Source organism: Geotrypetes seraphini, chromosome 2 (assembly GCF_902459505.1).
Source record: "Geotrypetes seraphini chromosome 2, aGeoSer1.1, whole genome shotgun sequence".
NCBI classification, from domain to species: Eukaryota; Metazoa; Chordata; class Amphibia; order Gymnophiona; family Dermophiidae; genus Geotrypetes; species Geotrypetes seraphini.
Window position 1 is genome coordinate 79,511,076 of NC_047085.1, and position 23,033 is coordinate 79,534,108.

At 42.6% G+C, this 23,033-nt stretch overlaps 1 protein-coding gene across 6 annotated transcripts in view; it reads left to right on the forward strand.

Annotated features, from left to right (window-relative positions):
* RUNX1T1 (RUNX1 partner transcriptional co-repressor 1) overlaps window positions 1–23,033 on the forward strand; it is a 446,411-nt gene that overhangs the window by 323,290 nt on the left and 100,088 nt on the right. For 5 of the 6 annotated variants that reach the window (XM_033933228.1, XM_033933232.1, XM_033933227.1 and 2 more), the window contains 2 exons: window positions 2,998–3,248; window positions 4,138–4,215. In XM_033933228.1, coding sequence (XP_033789119.1) covers window positions 2,998–3,248; window positions 4,138–4,215 — 329 coding nt within the window. The remainder of the gene's footprint in view (window positions 1–2,997; window positions 3,249–4,137; window positions 4,216–23,033) is intronic. The other variant, XM_033933231.1, reaches the window with a different exon arrangement.

A 23,033-nucleotide genomic window follows, 5' to 3' on the forward strand; every position in this document is an offset into this window, starting at 1 on the left:
CTGCGTATAGGGTGCTTTGTGGTTTTTTTTTAATTTTATGGTTACCATTATGAAATAATAAGATATTGTGTGTACATGAAAAATGAATGGAAGAAATTGGGGGCGGGGCTAGGGCAGGATTGGGGTGGGGCTAGGGCAGGATTGAGGGCGGGACTGAATATTAATAGATGTCCCATTTTGATGAAAAAAATAAATGGTCACGTTATACATGGCATACTTCCTTTATAAAAATACTCACCTTACCCCTCCCCCAGGTCTTAAATTTTAATTTAATGTGAAAGTGAACAGCAGTAAAGGACTGAGTCGTTTTTTATTTATGCTTTTCACATAATTTGACTTAAGTGAATGGGAATCAAATTTTATATACTGCCTTTCTTTGGTTACTTATTGTTTACCTGGAGCAATAGAGGGTTAAGTGACTTGCCCAGAAACACCAGGAGTTGCAGTGGAAATTTAACTAAATTCCCCTGGTTTTCAGAGCACTGTACTGACCAATGGGCTACTTTACTACTGTTTATTATTTCTATAGCGGTACTGGATGCACGCGGTGCTGTACATTAAACATGCAAGAAATGGATTTTTCCCTTGTCTGTCTCAACTGGCTCACCATCTGTCTAATGTACCTGGGGAAATGGGGGGATTAAGTGATTTGCCCAGGGTCACAAGAGGCAGCTTGGACTTGAACCAACAACTTCAGGATTTTGAGAGTGTAGCTTTAACCACTGTGTCACACAATCTATGTATGTTTAGGTATGGAATTACAGAGGGAATGATGAGGAAGAGAAGGAAGGGACTATAGAGGGAACAGTAAACAGATTTTTGTGCTTTGCAAAGTTGATAAGGTTAGGACTTAAACACAGCTTTGAAGAAGTGGGCTTTAAGGCTGGTGTGATTACCGCCAGAGCCTGACATACTGAGTCAGGCAGGTAGTTCCAGGCATGCAGCGCAGCAAGACAGAAGGGACGTAGTTGAGAGTTGGCAATAGAGGAGAAGGGAACAGACAAGAGAGACTTACCTGATGATCGGAGTTCAGAGATAAGAGAGGAGCCGCTTAGTGGATACACTTGTAGATCAGTAAAAAGAGTTTGAACGATATGTGGAAATGGACAGGGAGCCAGTGAAGCAATTTGAGAAGAGGGGTAACGTGAGCAAAATGACCCTGGCAGTCCTTCGCCTAAAAGCTGGATTTTGTAACCGGTGTCTGTCAAAAACAACATCGGTTACAGAATCCCCCCCCCCCCAATGATCCAGGCAGAAGGGTGCCCAAGCTCTCCTACCATGTTAAACCGCGACCCCCCCTCCCGACAACATCGGGCAAGAGGGAGCTCAAGCCCTCTTGCCCCCCCCCCGACGCCCCGACTCCATCGGGGCAAGAGGGAGCCCAAGCCCTCTTGCCTCCCTGACTCCCCGACTCCATCGGGGCAAGAGGGCTTGGGCTCCCTCTTGCCCCGATGGAGTCGGTGAATTAGGGGTGCAAGAGGGCTTGGGCTCCCTCTTGCCCCGATCGTGTCGGGGAGTCGGGGGGGGCAAGAGGGCTTGAGCTCCCTCTTGCCCCGATTGTGTCGGGGGGTGCCACGGTTGGCTGGGGCAAGAGGGCTTGAGCTCCCTCTTGCCCCGATGTTGTGTGGGGGGGAGGATTGATGCATCACGGCAGGAGAGATGCCTCATCTCCCCTACCGCGATGCCATCACTCCTCTACCCGAACTGCCGCGGGCCGCGGCAGTTCAAGTAGAAGAGTGATGGCATCGCGGTAGGGGAGATGAGGCATCTCTCCTGCCGCGATGGTTAGGTTGCCGGGCTGCTGAACTGATGGCACCAACGGCCATCAGCTCAGCGGCCCGTTTTTCGGCACTTTGGCCTGGTTTTATTTCGTCTAAGTGAAAAAGGTCTAAGTGCCGACTAAACTGTATTGGTTATACCTGTTGTACGCCTAGGTGTAGGTCGGCCCACCTCCCGCCCGCTGTCCGCCCTTTCCCCTCCTCTAAACACACCTCTTTTTTCTCTGTGCGTTTAGAGGCAGGGGAAAGGCCTAAGCTGTTTTTAGATATGTCTAAAAACCAGCTTTGGTTATGGGTACTTGGACGATCAGGCTTTTTGATCGTCCAAGTAGCCACTTAGGACACTTTTTAGACTTTTTTAAAATTATTATTATTACCCCCATAGTTTTTAATCAATGCAATACAATCATAACATAAAATTGACCACACAATATATAAAACAAAATAATATCATAAAATTCATCTCAGCTTCATTCATTTTCATTATTATTATTACTATTTCTATCTGATTCCTCATAACACAGATTTGTATTTGAGTCTTCTAGCATCTGGCTAATAATAGCAATGCAACCACTTAGGTTTCAAAAACTTCCTAAAACAAAAGTTTTCAATATATTTTTTTAATGGTTTAAGTTGTTTTGTTCCTCTAATTTGCTCCTCCCCAGTACCACTCCTAGATCCACCCAAGACTTGTCCCCTTTTGGGGCTGCCCAGAGCCGATATTCGCGGCACTGCCTGGATTAATGCTGCTGAATATTGGCATTTGACTACAGATTGCTCTGAATATCGACCCCTGTATTCTAATTACATCAGCCCCTACATGGATAATTTTTGAAAACAGAAGATAAAATAACTTAAGGATCAGTGGAAGAAGCATGGTTTAAATCCTTTAACAACCCTCTTTCTTGTTCCCTTAGGCTTCCGTGGTTGCCGTCATGATTGTTGCTGCTTTCTGGGTCTCACCGCATCTGAGTAGGTAGAATTGACATTTCAGCCATCATACTGTGGCATTGTTCAGGGTATGCTGAAGAAAGCTACAGCATGATGGCTCAAACATCAGTTCTACCTACTCTGATGCGGTGAGACTCAGAAAACAGCAACAATCACAACCCTCTTTCTTAAATTCCTCTGCCAACTATATTTTTGTAATAAAATTATTCCATCTTATGATATATTAATCTTTACATACTGCCTTTTACAAGTCTTATTTTTTTTCCAGAACCAAAGAAAATGGCTTTGACAGAGAGCCTTTGCACTCAGAGCATCCAAGCAAGCGGCCCTGCACTATTAGCCCAGGCCAGCGGTACAGTCCAAATAATGGCTTATCCTACCAGCCCAATGGTCTGCCTCACCCCACTCCGCCTCCACCTCAGCACTACCGTTTGGATGATATGGCCATTGCCCACCACTACAGGGACTCGTACAGGCACCCCAACCACAGGGACCTCAGGGACAGAAATAGACCTATGGGTAAGATTTACTATATGTGTGTACTCTTGTTCTCTTGGAGATTGTCTTGTTTTTGTATTTTCTGGTCTTGTTTATTAGCCTCAATTTTTCTATTTTGCATCAATAATACTGAAAACTTCCTTGTAGCCAAAGTGATGGAAGCACTTGAAAGTGGTTTTGATTTGATATTTTTATAAAGGCAGCTATGATTTTAAGACCTGTGTATGACATCATCATGGCGTCATTATTCAGGCTTTTTGGTAAAGGTGATGGATGGCCTGGTGTTATTTACACAGCACCAAAACAGAGCCAGCTGAAAGGAATGGAGAGAATCTTCAATCATAGATTAATAAATGATTTTATTGAAAAATGACCTGATATGGACCATGTTTTGGCAACCTGCCTGTGTTAGGGATCATGAAATAGATGTATCTAAATCTAAGAAAATGAATGGCATTGAAGCTGCCACGATTCTAAATTTATAATCAGATCACCGAATGGTATCTCCTGACAACTATATAGTATTATTCACCAGAGAAATTCAGATTAGCCTATTCTGTGTCTTCCAGTGATAAAATTTCTAATGTCATTCCCTGTAAGTTCTATCAACCTGTTTTATTTGTGTAGTATGTCATATTCCAAATTGTCAAGGAGCAATGCCACTTAGATTATTTTTAAAATGCATATATAGTAAAATTAGATTAACTCATTTTCACCCAACTAAAATAACAATTTTTAATAACATTTGGATGTCATTTTTACAGCTCTGCCCAGCAGCCCTGTAAGCAAATTATGTACTCCAAGTCCTTGAATAGAGATTAATGTTTCAGAACATGGCAGGGAGGGCAGAGGAATTTGGTACTCTAAGCCCAACAGCCATATTTAAAAGAATCCTTTTCTCTTTAACTAGCTGATTCACCAACTATTTGGAGTCTGCAAAAGTTAAACATGGCTCCAGGAAAACCCGAGGAACGTTACACAAACAAAGGTAGGAATCACTTGAATTCTAATGAATTTGAGTGACTGTCTGGCATTGCTGCTTTCAAACATTTTGCAGATAGGTTACATGTTATTTTTATGCAGTTGGTGTGACCAAAAGAGGGGTGCACCAATGAAGCTCAAGCCAAAGTTTGTGTAAAAGCTTTATTTATTCATAAGATGACAACAGCTGAAAAGACCTGACATGGACTGTGTATCAGTGGAAAGCCTCCTGCCTCAGGGGCCGATACCGATGGTGAGAAAAATGATAATATTGTGAGAGAAACAATTCATTTCTAACAAGGCACTGTAAGAAAATGGGCAGTACCTTTGAACAGTATGTGTTTTCTGGTGTTGTGGAGAGGTTGATTGTGATATTAATCTAGCACACAACAATTAAAAAAAATTAGAGTTTGAGCCCTTGCCACTGCCTATCTTGTAGGTGGTAAAGGCTTAAGCGCTAAACCTGTGCTAATCAGTTAATGCACAGATGTCTACTGTATGTGGACGGTGGCCCCAAATTTGGAGGGAAACAACAATTAGGTGGTTTTCTCCAATGGAAACATTTCGCTAGTTCTGACAATACCAGTATGACAATGCTTTTTTAAGCCATTTGCACAGATAAAATAGGGCAAATTGCATACATAGAGCCTTTATCTATCTATATGTAAATATCTATTTAACTAGAGTATATCTACCTATCTCTTTTATTACAATTTATTACACCTTTTATGAAGGTGCGCTAGCGGTTTTAGCACATGCACCAGATTAGTGCACGCAAGCTGAAAATCTACCGCCTGCTCAAGAGGAGGCAGTAGCGGCTAGCGTACACGGCAATTTAGCGCGCGCCATTCTGCATGTTAAGGCCCTAACGCGGCATCTATGCAGTTTACAACCAAGTAATTTTATCAGGTATGCAAATTGTTTTCCCTATCTGTCCCAATAGGCTCACAATCTAGCTATGGTGCCTGGAACAATGGAGGGACTTGTCCAGAGTCACAAGGATCAGCACTCAACCCCCAACCTCAGGGTGCTGAGGTTGCAGCTCTAACTACTAAGCTGCCACTCCTATTTAAGTTGTCTGTATCTTGTCACATCTGCAAGTGGAACCAATTCTGAAGAAAGCATGATGAACAGAACTGACCCCGAAGAAAGCCACAGCTTAATGGCCGAAACATTGGTTCCAGTTATTCAGATGCAGCAAGACCCAGACTACTGCAACAATTCTATAAAGATAGATAAATAGATGTAAACCTAAGCCTAAGCCTAAGAGAACCTATCTATATCTAGCTGTCTATCTGGCTATCTATCTCATTGAAGCCTAGCCCAGGCCAAATGATGGTATATCAAGTGGAACTAGATATACTTATTTTATTTATGCATTTATCTATCTTATACCTGCTCTTAAAATACAGCAATCTCAACACAATGAAATGTAAACCAGTACTTTTCACTTAATATGAGCAGATCCTTCAAATTAATTCAACTCTGTATTGGAAAGATTAAGGTCACAAAGAGGAGGGGGTTAATTAGAAAGGAACTGAGCATTTCATGATTTTATAAACTTCTCATAAGCCCTTTGAGTAGTGCTTCTCAAAAAGCAAGAGTCCTAACCTGTTTAGCCTTTCTTCATAAGGGTTCAGTTCTGCCCCCTTTATCATTTGTTCTTCTTCTCTGGATGCTTTTTAATTCTTCTAGAATTTTCTTTTTGAGATGGGGTGATTAGAACTGTACAATAAAGAACTTATGGATTGGCTTCATGATAGTCTTAATTTTGTTCTCTATTTCTTTTTTAAAAATCCCTAATATTTTATTTGCTTTTGTAGAAGCTGTGGCATATCAGGTTGAAAATGTCAAAGTATTACCCACAATTGGCCAGATTCTGAAAATTAGGCACCAGGAGAAATTTGTGCTTAGCACTGTTCGATAACAGGCATTCTGGAATGAGCCCAACTTTGGGCAAGAGGACTGGTATGAATCCCGGCATGTAAGTTGGGCATGGATCTCTGTTATTCTATAACACTGCTCCTAAATCTTGTGAATGCTCCTGATTCACCCATGAACTTCCCATGGCTACACCCTTTTTGAGTTGCACACAAGCCAGTTTAAGTGCTAATGTTATAGAATAGCATGCAGCCAGATCCACATACAAATCATAAATACTAATAATTAAGTGCTTTATTGACTCCAATAATTAAATCATTGGAGCTCATTAATTATTTTGCATGTGAACCTGAGATCCCTGACCAAATGTGCGTAGCCTTTAGAGAATCCAGAGGAATAAGTCTAGTCTTTTTCTTGGGTGGTGATTTCTAACTCAGAGCATAGCATCTTGTATCTATAGTTTGGATTACTTTTGTTTCTTCATACAATTTTCTATACTGTTCTCCCAGTAGAACTCAGAATGGTTTACATGAATTCATTCAGGAACTCAATCATTTTTCCTGGTGGGCTCACAGTTTTTTGTCTCTGATTGCTTCCTTCACTGCTACAGTGAGCCACGCCAGTTCTTTGTTCTTTTTCCTCTTGGATCCCTTGCTGATACGCGGTATATATAGATTTTGCGCCTCGGTGACTATATCCTTTAAAAGGAACCATGCTTGCTCTAATGTTTTTACAGTGCTTATCCTCTTCTTAATCATCTTCCGCACCATGAGTCTCATCCCTTCGTAGTTTCCTTTTCGGAAGTTCAGTGCCGTGGCCGTCATTCTGAACCAATGTTTCGCCCCTGCGTCCAGGTCGAAGCGTATCATATTGTGATCACTGTTTCCCAGCATCCCTTCTAATTCTACACCTTGTGCCGGTCCTTGCAGTCCATTTAGAATTAAGTCCAGAATTGCATTGCCTCTCGTATTTTCCTTGACAAGTTGTTCCAGGAAGCAATCGCCTATAGCATCCAGGAACTTGGTCTCCCTAGCGCAGCCAGAGGTGCCTAGGTTCCAGTCTATCCCCGGATAGTTGAAGTCACCCATAACTGTGTTGCCTCCCTTGCAGTTGTGTTTAATCTCATCTATCATTTCTCCATCAATTTCTTTGGACTGCCCTGGGGGTCAAAAGTAGATGATCTTCGTTTCCAGTCTATTTGTTCCTGGAATTTTGACCCATAGAGACTCTAACTTATTTGTCAATAGATTCAATTCCCTCTTTGACGTATATGGCAATGCCCCCATCTTTTTGAGCCACTCTGTCTCTGTGGTATAGTTTGTATCCCAGTAGCACATTGTCCCAGACGTTTTCCTTGGTCCACCATGTTTCCGTGATGTCAATGATGTCAAAGTTATTTTTTTGTGCCATAGCTTCTAATTCACCCATTTTATTCCTTAGGCTCCTTGCATTCGTGTACATACATTTGAGATTGTGGCCTGTTCCTTTCTTGCATTTCTTTCCCTCTTGTGTCCCTTTCGATCTGTCTTGCCTGTGATCCGGTGAGTCTTCCCCTCTATCTTCCTGCACGGTATCCTCCGGGTATACCAGTTCCCAAACCATCGACTCTCTCGGACGACTGTCAGCTTTCCCCTTCTTCCTAGTTTAAAAACTTCTCAATTTCTCTCTTGATGTTGCTTGCAAGTAGCTTCGTTCCGTCTCTGCTGAGGTGGAGTCCATCCTTCTGAATAGCTTGCTCTTCGCTAGAACGTCGTCCAGTTGCGCACGAAGTGGAATCCTTCCTCACACCAGCACCCCATCCACGCGTTGACTGCTTTCAGCTCCATCTGCCTCTTCTCGTCGGCCCTGGGTACTGGCAGGATCTCCGAGAATGCTATCCTCTGCATTCTGGTCTTCTGCTTCCTTCCTAGCATCCGGAACTGATCCTTCAGTACTTCCCTGTTGTTGTTCCTGTTGCTCACGTTGTTCATCCTGTTGCTCACATTGTTCGTCCTGTTACTCATGTTGTTCATCACCACCCCCGTATCTTCTTCTTTCACGCTGTTGATGATCCTGTCGATGCAGCTCACTATGTCTTCTACCTTGGCTCCCGGTAGGCAGATCAACAGCCGGTCTTGTCTTCCTCCCGCTATATGGCTGTCGACTTGTCTGATGATGGAGTCCCCAATGATGGTTGCTGTCCTCTCTATTTTCTCTTGATTCTCCAGCCATAGGTCCATGTCCCCGGTGTATGTTCATCTCTCCAGCCATAGGTCCTTGTCCTTTGTTCCCATCCATTTTCTCTCATCCTGGTGTTGGTTTGCACCAGACTTGTCTTCTTGTGGGTTCCCTCCGCTGTTTCCAAATCTCGCTGCTTTGTCACCCATTTCTTCCTGGTGGTTGTCCATCGGGTGATCCATACTCTCTGTAGGTGTATCTTGGCAGTTCCACTGTTGCTGGTGATTTTCCACGGCCTCCCTGTATGCCTCTTCTATGAACTTCTCCAGCTCTCGGACTTCTTCCTCAATGGTTTCCTGTGTCTTGATGTTCTCTGCATATCTGCCTTCCTCCTCCACTGCTTGAAGTACCTCCAGTTCCAGTATTCTGCCCTCCAGGAGTCTGAATTGTTTCTTCAGGCTCTCCAGTTCTCTGCATATGTAAGACCGCCTCCCAGAGGGGAGGTAGTCATACATATGGCAGACGGTGCAGAAAACTGGGTAGCTCAACATCCTGCTTCTGTCTGCTGCTTCCATTGCTGCCCGCTTGCCGGTCTGCTGTGGATGTCTTCTGTGTCTGCTGTGGTTGTCCTCTGCACCTGCTGTGTCCTCTGTGTCCATCTGGTTGTGTGTCCTTTGTGCCTGCTGTGCCCACTGTGTCTGCCTGATTGTATGTCCTCTGTGCTTGCTGCGGTCTCCTTGTGCTCTCCTTTAGCGATGGCTCTTCCCTTCTCAAGGCCCTACGCAAAGGCGCTCTCGCTAAGGCAAGCACCTTTAACATTCACTTTCGACGCACGCCAAACGGCTGAGCACCGTTGGCCCCTTCCCTTTTAAGGGGGAGCTCTGTCTCCGAGCACTGAAGTCAGAGTTGTGGGCGGAGCTACTTCTCACCACTGCCCCTCTCGCCTGCCTTCTCCTGCCCTTCCCATTCTAGCTTTGTAGCTTCTCTTCGTTTGATTTTCTTCCTTCTCTTTCTGCTTCCTGACTTCGCCTGGCTGCCCTGCTCTCTGGCTACTGTGGTGTTCTCCCATTGGCCCCTCCCCTTTTAAGGTGCAGCTCCGGATCTGAGCGCTGATGTCAGAGGGGTGGGCGGAGCTACCTCTCACCACTCCCCCTCTCGCCTGCCTTCTCCTGCCCTTCCCCTTCTAGCTCTGTTGCTTCTCTTAGTTTGATTTTCTTCCTTCTCTTTCTGCCTCCTGACTTCTTCTGACTAGCCTGCTCCCTGCTCTCCCCCTTCCCTATGGGTATCATTTATTCACAATTAAATTCTATTTGCCACTTAGATGAATAGTACTGCAGATCCTCACAATCTTCTACTGTTTTATCAACACTGAATAATTCCATTATCTGTAAATTTAATACATTATTTAATCATGCCTATATATAGATCAGTTATGAGTATGTTAAACAGCACATATCCCAGTAGAGATACTTGGGGAATTTCACTACTGGCTATCAGTTTCCATCTGGATAACTGATCATTTTAATTCTAAACACTGTTCTCTGTCTTTTAGCCACTTTGCAAGTCACAAAAGGACATTCCCCCAAATTCTAAAAATGACACCCAAACTTAGGCACACAGTTGTAGAACAGAGTCAGTTATGCACTTAATTTAATTGGCTAATTAGTGCTAAATTGGCACTTAATGGACGATAAGTATTAACAAGCACTAAGGGCTCCTTTTATGAAGGTGCGCTAGCGGTTTTAGCGCATGCACCAGATTAACGCACGCTAGCCAAAAATCTACCGCCTGCTCAAAAGGAGGCAGTAGCGGCTAGCATGCACGGCATGCAAAGAGAACCTTGAGATCTAGCGAACAAAATCTTTTATCTATTCCTTCTCTAAAAATTATTAATACAAGGAGACAATTTATCTTCTCTTGTACGGCACCGCAGACATGGAACGCCCTCCCTATGTTTTTACGGGAGGAGAAAGAGTTTGTAAAATTTAAAAACGAGTTAAAAACTTTCCTTTTTAGAGATGCATTTGCAAGTTAATCTTTTATCTTATTGCTTTGTTTATTTTATTCCCCTCAAATGTCTTATTACCCTTTTGTTTTTTCCTTTGATGTCTCCTCTTTACTTTACAAATTGTATTTCATCCCTCCTTACCTTGTGTTTTAACAATGTTAATTTTTAGCTTAATAAGCTTATTTATTAATTGTATGGACTGTTTTGTTACCTAATCTATGTAACTTTTTAAATGTTCACCGCTTAGAAACTTTGTTTAAGGAGGTTAATCAAGACATCTAATAAACTTGAAACTTGAAACGGCAATTTAGCGCGCGCTATTCCGCATGTTAAGGCCCTAACGCGCCTTTGTAAAAGGAGCCCTAAATGTCAATAATTTGTAGTTATGCACTTAATTGACTTACTCCACTATTCTGCTGGGCAGGACTCACATTTATGTTCCTGACATAAAATGCTGTAAATTACATGTGTATCTCTAGTGTTTAGGCGCACATACTTAGGCCTGGATTATCAAAACAGCACCAGAATCGGCCAGTGCCTGAAAAAATGGTGCCAGTCGCACGTCACTCAAATCATTTTGAGAATCGTAGTCTATGCTGAAGATAGGCGCTGGAAATGTAGGCCAGGGTTTTACAGGCCTACATATCTGGCACCTATCTTCAACGAAGAATCATGCTTAGCAGCACCGAACATCATTCCCACCCATAACCATACCTCTTTTGACATTCGGCACCAGTAAATGTCTGCGTAGATGTGATTCAGGCACCTTTTCTTGTAGGCACCTCACGGTGCCTACTCTTTGTTTTCTTATTTCAATTTTAATGGTGCAGTCAATTACCACACCAGTAATGGCCAATTAAAACTCTTAACTTAGGTGCTGTTCGGGCACCTACAGGTGCCTTCCAAATGGTGCTGTTTAGAGAATCTGGGCCTCAGTGCTTATTCTGTGGCTGGAGTAAATGTTCTTATATTTTGTTGTTATGCTTGTATTCTGTAAACAAAACTAGGTTCCTTTATAGAAGAAGCTACTACCAGCAATGGCGTAGCAAGGGTAGAAGGCGCCCGGGGCAGTGGTGCCCTCATGCACCCTCCTCTCTGCCCTCCATTCTTTTCATGCCAACCTCCCCCTGCACCTTCCTCTCCGCTTCTTCCGTGCCAACCCCCCTGCTCCTACTGTGCTACATTTGTGCGCTCCCTTCCCAGCCCTCATTAAATAGTCACCAGTGTGAGCTGCTTCTCCGGCCTGCTGTTCACGCTAGCGTTCCCTCTGATGCCCCATAACCCAGAATTGATTTCAGAGGGAGTCGGGTGGGCACAAGCAGTAGGCTAGAGTAGTTTGCTCGTGTTGATGAAGATTTTAAAGAGGCATGGGGGGGGGGGCGAAGTGAGAGTAGCATGGGGGTCAGAGAGGTGCCGGCGCCCCCACCAGGACAGCACCCAGGGAGGTCTTGCCACCCTTACTATACCACTGCCTACAAGGCACCCTTCTGATTATTTCTTTTTAGGTGCAGTTACACAGGGTGGCCCAAAAGTAGGTATACAGTATTTATTCATTATTTCTTTTCATTTTACAGGTGTCAAGAATAACATTTGTGTGAAGTTTTTGTATCAGTTACATCATTTTGCTTTTACTTGATTATCATTCAGTACTGTATTACATCTATTAAATATCTATAAATTAAAAAAAAGAAATATTGAATAAATACTATATATCTACTTTTGGCCCACCCTATAGAATTATCTCCTTAATGACCAATCTTACAATGAACTTATTTCAGGTCCTGATGAAGCAATAATTTTTGGCTGCTGTCTGAGGGCTACTGACTGGGCTAGATTGGAGGTAGAACATAAAGAAAAATAGCAAATAAATGGAGACTCATGGCCTCTTTAAAGCTTGGCTTTAATATGTGGGTTTCTTATATTCATGTATGAGAATTAGTATAAAGCATGTGTTATGTTCATTTTATTTGTTATGTAATTTGTCTCAGATATATGCATTTATCAAAGTGACTAACTTCTGCATAGCTGCACAGAAATGCCAATGAAAAGCTACTTTATTAAATGGATGGAAATTATGGGCTCCTTTTATGAAGGTGTGCTAGTGGTTTTAGCGTGCGCTACACGCTAACGCCTCCATAGAGCTTACATTAGTATTTTTCATGTAGCGTGGGGGATAGCGCGCGCTAATCTTCAGCATGCACTAAAAACGCTAGCGCACCTTAGTAAAAGGAGCCCTATATGTTTATTCTAGCATCTTTCAATTTAGACCTGTTATATATATGTAAATAACCGTGATAATGGAAGTACCCAACATGTTCAATTCATTGATTTCTTTTGTGTACTTTTTGATAATAGAGCTCTACAAATTAATCTTTGACTTCAACATTATGGACTCAGCAGATTCTCAAAATTAAAATCTGCCTATAACGTGCTCGCTAAACTGGGTCCAGCTAATTTAGCGTGATATATTTTAGCAATAGATTATCAAAACAGCTTACCGAGGTCTTTTCCGAGTTTTCTAGCAGCAAATTGAAGTTCAGAAGGAGCGAAGCCTACTCCCTCCTGCTGCATCACACAATCATCTGACACTAATAACCTTCTCCCCTACAGCAGGAGAGATGCCCATTCCCTTCGGCCTCCAAACAATGCCCCCCCCCCCCCAACACCCGCCTTAGCAATGGGATAGATGACTACTCCCTCCTGCTGTTGACGTCAAAGATCTCCCTACCCAACACCTCCCAACAGGGGGAAAGATGCCCACTCCCTCCCGCTGCCAAGCAATGCACCCCAAAACACCCTTGCAGTAGGAAAGATGCCCATTCCCTTCCACTGCTACGCAATCACACAACCCTCATGCCTCCGACAACCCCTCCCCCATACCTTATTTACGATGACTGTCCACAGGGATGCTTATTCCATCAGCTAGCTGGCCCATCTCTTCAAAATGGCGGGCCTTCCTCTCCCTAGTACATCCTTGGATGCACCGGAGAGGGCCTTGTAGCTATGATTAGCTCAGGTTGTTTAAGGCCCCTCCTATCGGAGGGTCTTTAGGCATCTGGGTCAATTAGAGCCTTATGCCCCTCCCCAGATAGAAGGGGCCTTAAACAACCTGGGCCAATCAGAGCTTCAGGCCCCTTCCCAGGATACACCAGGGAGGGGAAAGGCTGCTATTTTGAAGAGGGAGTAGGTATCCCTCCGGCCAGCCATCGCAAGGTAAGGGGGAGGGGGCAAGGGGGTCGTCAGAGGCAATGGGAGGGGGTTGCGTGGTTGCGGGAGGGAGGGGCATCTCTCCTGCTGCCGGAGGGTGCAATGCGTGGCAGCGGAAAGGAGCAGGCATCTCTCCTGCTGCCAGGATGGGTGTCAGGTGGGGGAGTGTTGCTTTATGTCAGTGGTGGGAGGGAGTGGGCATCTCTCTCACTGCCAATGGGTGTTGTGGGGTACGTTGCTTGGCAGTAGGATAGAGTGGGCATCTCTCCCATTGCCGGGTGAGGTTTGGGGGTGTCGTTGCTTGGCGTCAGGAAGGAATGTACATCTCTCTGCTACCAGGAAGGTGGCGGGTGTGGGATGTTGACTTGGTGGCTTTATTTGTTTTGGTTTGGAAGGGGTTGCATTTATTCTGCACATGTGCCCATTGCTATCACCAGTAGTGGGCACATGCAGATTTAGCAAATCTTCATTACTCTCTGCTAACCTCATTTCATGAAGAGTGAAAGAATATGAGATTTTGTACATCCTATCTAACATAATTGAACCACAAGATTCCTGAGACAGACCCTTTTGGGCCGCAACACTGTCGTGTCGAGTCAATTACAACAATAAGAGACTGAGCACCAATTGGTTACCTTTGCTGTGTTTTCTTGCTGTTCACTTGTGTGAAGGCAGATTCTCCTGTTGTTTTCCAAATAACACCAGAAGTGACCATAAGCACTATTAGGCACTTCTATAGACACAATTCTCTGCAAAGATTGGCGCCAGAAATATAGGCTTTTAAAACTCTTGGCTATGTTTCCTGAGCCTACCTTTCACATAGCCGGGATTCTCCATACGGTGCTATTGTGTGATTGACACATGATCAACACTGTTTTGTAAGTGGCTGCTGATTATGGAGCCATTTGGAGAATCTGGCTCTAAGGCCCTTATTCTATAAATCACACCTTAAGTTAGGCGCTGGTAGGTGCCCTACTGGCGCCTAACTTAAGTTGAAAATGCCATTTAATAAAAGAAAGAAAAAGCATTTAATAGCACCCTTGGTCAGTAGCACCCTTGGTCATCTTTGCTTTGTTTTTTTTGCATCCTACATTTTGTGAAGGTGTTCTTTCTCATTTGTTGACATATCTTCTGAGAATTGGCCATGTCCTTCGCGCCCTAGGACCATGTGTTGAGCTTTAATGAAAAGCGATTGAATAGATTTTTACAAGAGGCCCCAAACATTGAAGATTGTGATACACCTTCAGAGACTTTGGGTCCTTTTGAATTCATAAAGTCAGTAGCACCCTTGGTCATCTTCACTGTGTTTTTCTTCATTCTACATCTCATGAAGGTGTTCTCTCTCATTTGTGACTAACATTGGAAGTGGTGTTAGGCATCGTAAAGTGCCTCCATAGGTGCAATTTATGTAAAAGATAATCAGATAAACACCAGAAATGTAGGTGTTGAAAACCTTGGCCTACATTTCCAGAGCCTACCTTTTCCAAAGACACAGTTCTATAAACGGTACCATTGTGTGATTGATGCACAAATGGCAGTCATTTTTAAGTTGACCACCTACAACAGCACCATTTATAGAATCCGGGCCTAAGTGCAGGATTACTGAGAGAGCCTTTACCACCAATAAAATGGGTTGCAGTAAATGCTCATGAAATAATGTTATTTAATGGCTCTACACTAATTGCAACACTAGTACACGAATATTAATACAAAATATAGAAAATTTATCATTTTATGGCTGTACTAAAAATGGCCTTACTACACGGAAAAAATCTCATGCAAGAGTGTGTTAATGCCACTTTTGACCCAACTTAGTAAAAGGGCCCCTTAGTGATTCAGCTTTGTAGGAATTATTATGAAAATTAAAGAAGCAGAAGATCATTATTTTTTCTGTAAAATTCACTGTCGTATGTAAAAGGGGGAGACCATTACTCAGAAGTTATTGAAATGTTGTTATTGCATAACATGTTCCCTTTCAATCTTATATTAGAAATAGAAACACATTTCACTTATAAATATATTTCTTTACTAGTATTTTAGCCCGTTAAGTTAACGGGTGCTAGCTGTCTGTCTTTCTTCCCCCGCCTCCCACTTCCCTGTGCAGCAGCCACAGCTGCATTCCCTCCCCCTCAATGTCCCTGTGCAGCAGCATTTCCCCCACCCTACTTCCCTGTACAACAGCATTTCGATCCCCCCCACTTCCCTGTGCAGCAGCAGCATTCCCTCCCCCCACACCACTTTCCTGTGCAGCAGTAGCGTTTCCCTTACCCCCCCCTTCCCTTCCCACGGTCCCGACAAACCTGCTGATTCCAGCAGCGTGTACAGCACTCTACACACGCTGCTTTGGGGCCTTCTACTGCCCTGATTTACTCTGGCACGTCCCTGATGACATCATCAGAGACGCGGCAGAGCAAATCAGGGCAGTAGAAGGCCCTGAAGTAGCGTGTATAGAGTGCTGCACACACTGCTGGAATCAGCAGTTTTGGAGTTGGGACCGCGAAGAACGTAGCGGCTGGAGTGTTTTTTCAGCGCTTCCCTTCGCTTCCCGCGAAGTGTCGCCACGGCTCCTCTCGATCCCCGCCAGCGTCAGAAGCCTTCTCCGACGCTGGTGAGAGGAGCCGAATATTGTGGAGAGCAGGGAGTCCAGCGTTGGCGGCCAATCCTGTCAGTGAGTTGGAGGTAGGTGCTGGGAAAAAGGCTGGGGACTCGCGCATGTGCACTCCTGTGGCCACAGACCTACGGATCATGGAAGCATGCAGTTAAGAGTGCGCATGCGCGGCAAGGGTTTTATTATATAGGATTCAACAATTAAACATTATTCTCTACATACCCATTTTAGGTTATTCTTGTGTAGTGATACCTAGCAGTACATGAAATGATCATCCAGATCTACACAAATGTATATGAGCAATTAATTAAAAATGTAATCATGATCAATTTAATCTCACACCACGTGCATTCCTGTTTTCCAATAAATATATCCTAATGACTAATCAGTTGTATGAGGTGATGTATATTTTGTTTAGATCACAATCTTTGACTCATTTCTGCCATTTTTGGGTCAACAATGGAGCTATAAAAATGCAACTATCACATAAGTACTTAAAGTACCAAACTGGGTCAGATCAGTGAACCTTCAGGCAAGCATTTTGTTACTGATCAGTTCCCTCCATTGTATGACTGGCCAGGATGGAGGCTTCAGAACCTACACGTCAAGTTCACCTCCACTTATTCATTGGGACAGCATCGCAGCATGAATAAATCTGTTGTCAATTACTCCTACTCACGCAGGTAAGTGGCATTTTTCTATTCCTTTTCACTGTGTGTTACATGTTGCATAATGATGATAATCTGTGGATAGTTGATCTGCCCTATCTTTCATTTTGTAGCTATCTGCTTGTTATAGTTTACAGAAGAATGTTAAATAAATAAAGAGATTTTTACCTGTCATAAATGTGAATGTCAAGTGACAAAGGATACCCATAAGTTCTAAACCAGGATACACAAAGAGACATGGAATGGCCAAACAGTATACTGTAAAGTGTGGATCAAGCTATGCCAAGTAATATCAGTGATTGACTCCCTTTTGGAAAACTCTGTCCAAAATGTTTTATACTATTTCTTTCTGGACCAGCTAATTTTGGGATTTTTTATTTGCTGGGGATTCAGTATGCTTGTTGCCAGCTGTTGACCCTCCACTGTCTAAGGATGTGTTTCCTTTGTTCTGGAGTCAAGTTGTCTTCATTATACATGACAGAATGATATTAGGTGCCACAGCTCATCCATTATTTAAAAAACTGTTTTCTTTTCTATACTTTAAAATACTGGTTGGCCACATTATTTATTTTATTTATTTATTTTAAAATAAATAAAACCTAAACGGTTTACATAGTGTTAAAACGGTTTAAAACCTAAACGGTTTACATAGTGTTACATACATAAATTTATAAAACAAAATAAAAACAAGAAAAATTTACACTCCTTTGAAGAAGGTGGTGCTGAAGAATCTGTTGATAAAGTTTTCTATGTGCTGGGGACTTGGTAGGTTCTCATTTTTCCTTAATTAATTATAGAAACATTTGGGGGGTAATTTTTTAAAGTCATTTGTTTTTGCAGATGGCCTCATACATATGTGCATTAACATAACACAACACATACAAGGCTGAGTTTGGGCAGAACATGGGCAAAGTTTGATGAAGGTACATACCTAGATTATAAAATAAGCCAATTTCCATGTGTACTTAAATAATCTAGGTGTTTATTTATTTTTTAATCTGCTCTATCAACATCTCTAGGCAGATTCCAACAAACGTACATAATTTAAACAGACACATTAAAACAGCAATTACTTAATAAACTTGAAAACACTTAATAAAAAGAAAAAAAAATCTAGAAAATCAGCATTGACATATTTCCTATCTTTTTACGAAGGCGTTCTAGCCGATTTAGCGTGCGCTAAATGCTAACACGTCCATTGAATTGTATGGATGTGTTAGCATTTAGCGCACACTAAGGGGTCCTTTTATCAAGCTGTGGTAGGGGTTTAACGCGCGTTAAACCACCTGCCACGCTAGCCGCTAACACCTGCATTGAGCAGGCGTTAGATTTTAGCCGGCCGCAGGGGTTAGCGCGTGATGAAATGTCCGACGCGCTAACCCCACTAGAGCGGCTTTATAAAAGGACCCCTAAAATTTAGCGTGTGCTAAATCGGCTATGGTGCCTTAGTAAAAGAGGGGATTATTTAGTTAAAAAATACATTTATGCCTGTTCTTGAGCGAGTGGAAACAAAGATAATGGGCGGGGGATTGGGGGCTCAGAAAAATTAATAGAAAGAAAAACCAAAAGATAACCATAAAAAGAAAAAGAAAACCATAAGTAATAAAGAAAAAAAATATTTTCTCATAGCTCTTAATTTTGACTAGTGTATAAGGTTTTATGTTGCGTTCCTTTCCTGGATACTTGATATTTCAATCCCAACAGTTTGCATTTTTCTATGCTTTCATTTTCTCATGCTGTTAGTGTTATCACATGTCTTTTGCTCTACCCTTATCTGATTCAGGTAGAACACTGTGTCCATATTGTGTAGCCAACGTAGGTTAATCTTTCATGAAAGACCTAACATTTTTCTGTAGTAAATGATTGCTTTTTTTCACCTGCAGAATGACATTTCCATACTCTGGAGGGGGAAGCAAGAGAAGAAGTCCTACATACCATCAGGAGCAGTGGACAAGCATTTATTCTTCAGCCATTTCATTTTATCCAGCAGAAGCACAGGAATAATAATAATAATTAAAAAAAAAAACCATTACATTACACATTCCTATGTCCAATTGCTCTCTGCTGTTCTTAGAATTCAAATCAATCAATAAACCTCCTAGTGTGATAGCTGTTGGCTTTCATGATGTATGTTACAAAATAAACTGTTGCTGAACTTAGTGCATGTGAGTGTTAATATATGTTGGATAAATCTTCTGTGGCACTGCAATATATTACAAAACGAAAACAGTAGATAAAGCGCTTATTATAAGGCAATGTACTGAGGATTCCATTGTTCCTTGCTTTTCCCAGTACTTTTCAGTATCTAAAATGGTTGATATGATAAAAGATTTGTTAGAACGTGGAAATTATGCTGGGTGTCATTGTGGGAGGTATGACATTGAGGTGTAGAGAGGATAAATGAATGTATGTTTGTTTTCCAAGGCGAACACTTCAGTCCTAGGTAGAAGGACTTGCTCTGGTCATTTAAAAGCACCTTTGGATGGTAAACTTGACCTGTTTAAAAATATGAAAAGGTACCAAATTGTGGGGTCCTATTATTAACTTGTGCTAGTAAACATAAGTAAGGGGCTCATTTTTAAGAGACAAAACATCCAAAAAGTGGCATAAAGGAGCAAATGAACGTTTTTCTAGCCAAACCCTTCCAATTCGCTATTTTCTAAACCTATGTTTTAGATGGATATCTATGCTGTTCATCTGCAGTTTTTCTAAATCTCAAGGAGGTCTGTTAGAGGCCTACATAGGTGCGAATCATGACGTAGATAGGTGCCAGAATTGTAGGTTCAGAAAATTCTGTCCTACATTTCTGGCGCATATCTTTCGCAGAGGCGCAATTCTTTATAGGGTGCCATTGCATGACTGACATGTGATCAGCAACCACATTTTAGGCAGCCGCCAATATTGGCGCACTATAGAGAATCCAGGCCTAACTGCTTTAGCCATATTCTTTGGCAATGAGTTCTGGTGCTTAACAAATCTTTGAGCAAAAAAATATTTCCTCCTATTTGTTTTAAAATAATTTTTATGGTAATTTGAGTGTCCATGGGTTTTTGTACTTTTTGAAAGGGTGAAAAACTGATTCACTCTTACCCATTCTACACCACTCAGAATTTGTAGACCTCAATCATATCCCCACCTCAGTCACTAGGGGACAGACACTTGATGAAGTTACAGGGAAATACTTTTAAAACCAGTATGAGGAAATATTTTTTTTTCACTCAGAGAATAGTTAAGCTCTGGAATGCTTTGTCAGAGGTTGTGGTAAGAGCGGTTAACATAGCTAGTTTTATGAAAGGCTTGAACAATTTCCTGGAGAAAAAGTCCATAGTCTGTTATTGAGACAAACATCGGGGAAACCACTGTTTGCCCTGGATCGGTACCATGGAATGTTGTTACTATTTGGGTTTTTGACAAGGAACTAGTGGCCTGGATTGGCCACCGTAGGGACGGGCTACTGAGCTGGATGGACTATTGGTCTGACCCAGTAAGACTATAGAACCAACAATCCAATAATAGATTTTGAAACAATTTACACTTATGCAGACGACATCCTCGTCCTCCTCGAGACCGATTCGAATCTCACCGACCTGTCTAAGAACATATCCTCTTGTATAATGAACCTACAATCCTGGGCCCACACTGTGCAAATGAAATTGAATAAGTCCAAAACAAGACTTCTTTGGCTCGCTCCAAAACTAGATCACCTACCCTCCTCCATCCCACTACCCTCTGGTTCCTCTCTGCAGCTTGAGTTCTCGAGCAAGGTCTTGGGCATCATCATTGATTCCACATTGTCCTTCAATGACCACCTCCAATCCTTGGTAAAAAAATGCTTTTTCAGCCTTCACATGCTGAGGAAAGTTAGATCCTGCTTCCTTCAAAAACATTTTACCCTCCTTGTCTAATCCATCATCCTCTCCAGATTGGACTATTGCAACTCTATCTACTTAAGCCTAACTATGAAAAACCTCCACAGACTCCAACGGATTCAGAATGCAGCGGCCAAGCTCATCTTCACTAAAAGTAAATTTGACCATGTCTCCCCACTCCTGGCCAAGCTCCACTGGCTTCCGCTAATCGCCAGGGTCCACTATAAATGCGCCTGTTTAACTTTCAAAATCCTATATGGTATCCTCCCTCCCTTTATCCCTCTTTCTTGGAATTCCTCAAACCCTAATACCACCAGATCCTCCCACAAATTAAAACTATCCTTCCCTTCGCTAAAAGGCATTTCCCACACAGGAAAGCTAGGGACCTCCCTTCACTTCAAAATCACTGAGCTCTGGAACAACCTTACCTCCCCTCTTCGGAACTTGAGCTCTCTCCAAGTTTTCCGCAAACATCTGAAAACCTAGCTTTTCTCAAAAAATGTAAGTCTCCCTTCAACTTAGGAATCAAGGAAACTCTTATATCTTGGCATCCCAAGTCCTCTAAATTTTCTTCACACTTCTACCTCTAACCCTCTGTTGTAGTTCCTTCCTATTTCTCCTACTGTAAACCGCGTCGAGCTCTACGAGCGTGGAGATGATGCGGTATACAAACCTAATGATTAGATTAGATTAGTATTCCAACCTATGTTCTTATATTGTACATGGGACAAAGGAGGGTTAAGTGGCTTATCCAGAGTCACAAGTAACTGAAGTGGAATCAAACCCAGTTCCCTAGGTTCTCAGCCCACTGCACTAACCACTAGGCTACTTCTATTTGTCTATACCAGTGTCCCACAAACTTTTCATCACCGGGGCACACTAAAACCAGTGCTGCAGCCGGAAGGCACCCAGAAGTGCATAGATGTCGATGTGATGATGCAACACACATGCATGACATCATCACGTTGACGTCCACGCATGCACAGAGGCCCTCTGGCCATACCCTGAACCTGTCCCTTTGCTGTTGGTGGAGAGGAGGAGAGGCATCGATGAGGAGGAGAGTCATCGGCGCCGGCTGACAGTCTATAGGATGTGCCTCTAGCCACGAGAGGCATGTCCTGTAAGTAGTCAGCCGGCACCTCTCCTCCATGCCAGTGTCTCGTGGTACACAATTTGCAATACACTGGTCTATACATATGAGAGGTGGTTGATGAGTGGAATGTGCTCCCGAGGGAGGTAGTGGAGAAGAAAACGGTGACAGAGTTCAAACAAGCGTGGAATGAACACAGAGAATAATGGGTATGCATTGAAGGAACTAAGGCCAGTACTGAGCAGGCTTGCATGGCCTGTGTTCTATATATGGACATTCAAGTTGAGGACGGGCTGGGGAGGGTTTTGATGGCTGGGATGGTTAAAATGGGCTGGAGTGAGCTTTGATGGAGACTCCAGTAGATGGAACTTAAGCACACTACTGGTCAGGGCTCTGGGTTTCTGGCCTAGTAATATCTAAGAAAAAGGACCATTTAAACTAAATTAATTTATGGAGCATCTATGGTTAGGTAGACTGGATGGACCACTTGGGTCTTTATCTGCTGTCATTTACTATGTTACTATGTAATCATGCTATAAAGCAGAGATTACCATGTCAATCAGTTTTTCAGCATATCCACAATGAAGACTCTGTAGTCAGATTTCTAAGTCATTCATTGGTCTGAAAATCCTTCTGTTTCACTATATTATTAAAGAGATGCTTTGAAATGAAAAAATATGGGATTGAGCATGAACATTGATTTGTAAAATTATTTCATCTGCTGAAGAAACCAGAGGACAAAAGGGTGGCCTCCATTGCCTAAATTTTCCAGCACTATAGAAATGATAAATAGTAGTAGTAGTGATATCAGCGCCTACCTTAATTGATGATATTGTCACTCAGCACCTCATAATCAGCTTTAATTGGACTTAATTGAAAGTTAGGTGCCTAACTTGAAAAATGATTCTATAAAAAGTAGACGTCTAGCCCACAGCACCTACACTAAAAGTGGGAATGTTTAGGTGTGACTCATGGGCGCATTTTTAAGTTAGATGTCTGTGTATTAGGTGCTGTTAGGCTCTGATATCGGTGCCTAACTTTAAGCAAAGAATACCCTGGAATAAATTGGGGATGCATAAATATTATGATGCTGAGCGCCACACTCCCTCAGTGGTCACTAACCCCTCCAAAGATGAGAATAAAACAAATTTTTTAGATGTCTTGCAGGGCATTCACCCTCCAATACATCTAAATGTTAAGGAGACGTGAATGAGGTATGTTTTCTCAGTTGGCCTTACCTCTTGGACGTCTTGCAGGGATAAACCTTTTTCAAGAGGTCTAGGGTTTAATTTAAACATTCAGAAAGAGACCTGTTTTAAAAGTGAATAAGGGCTATA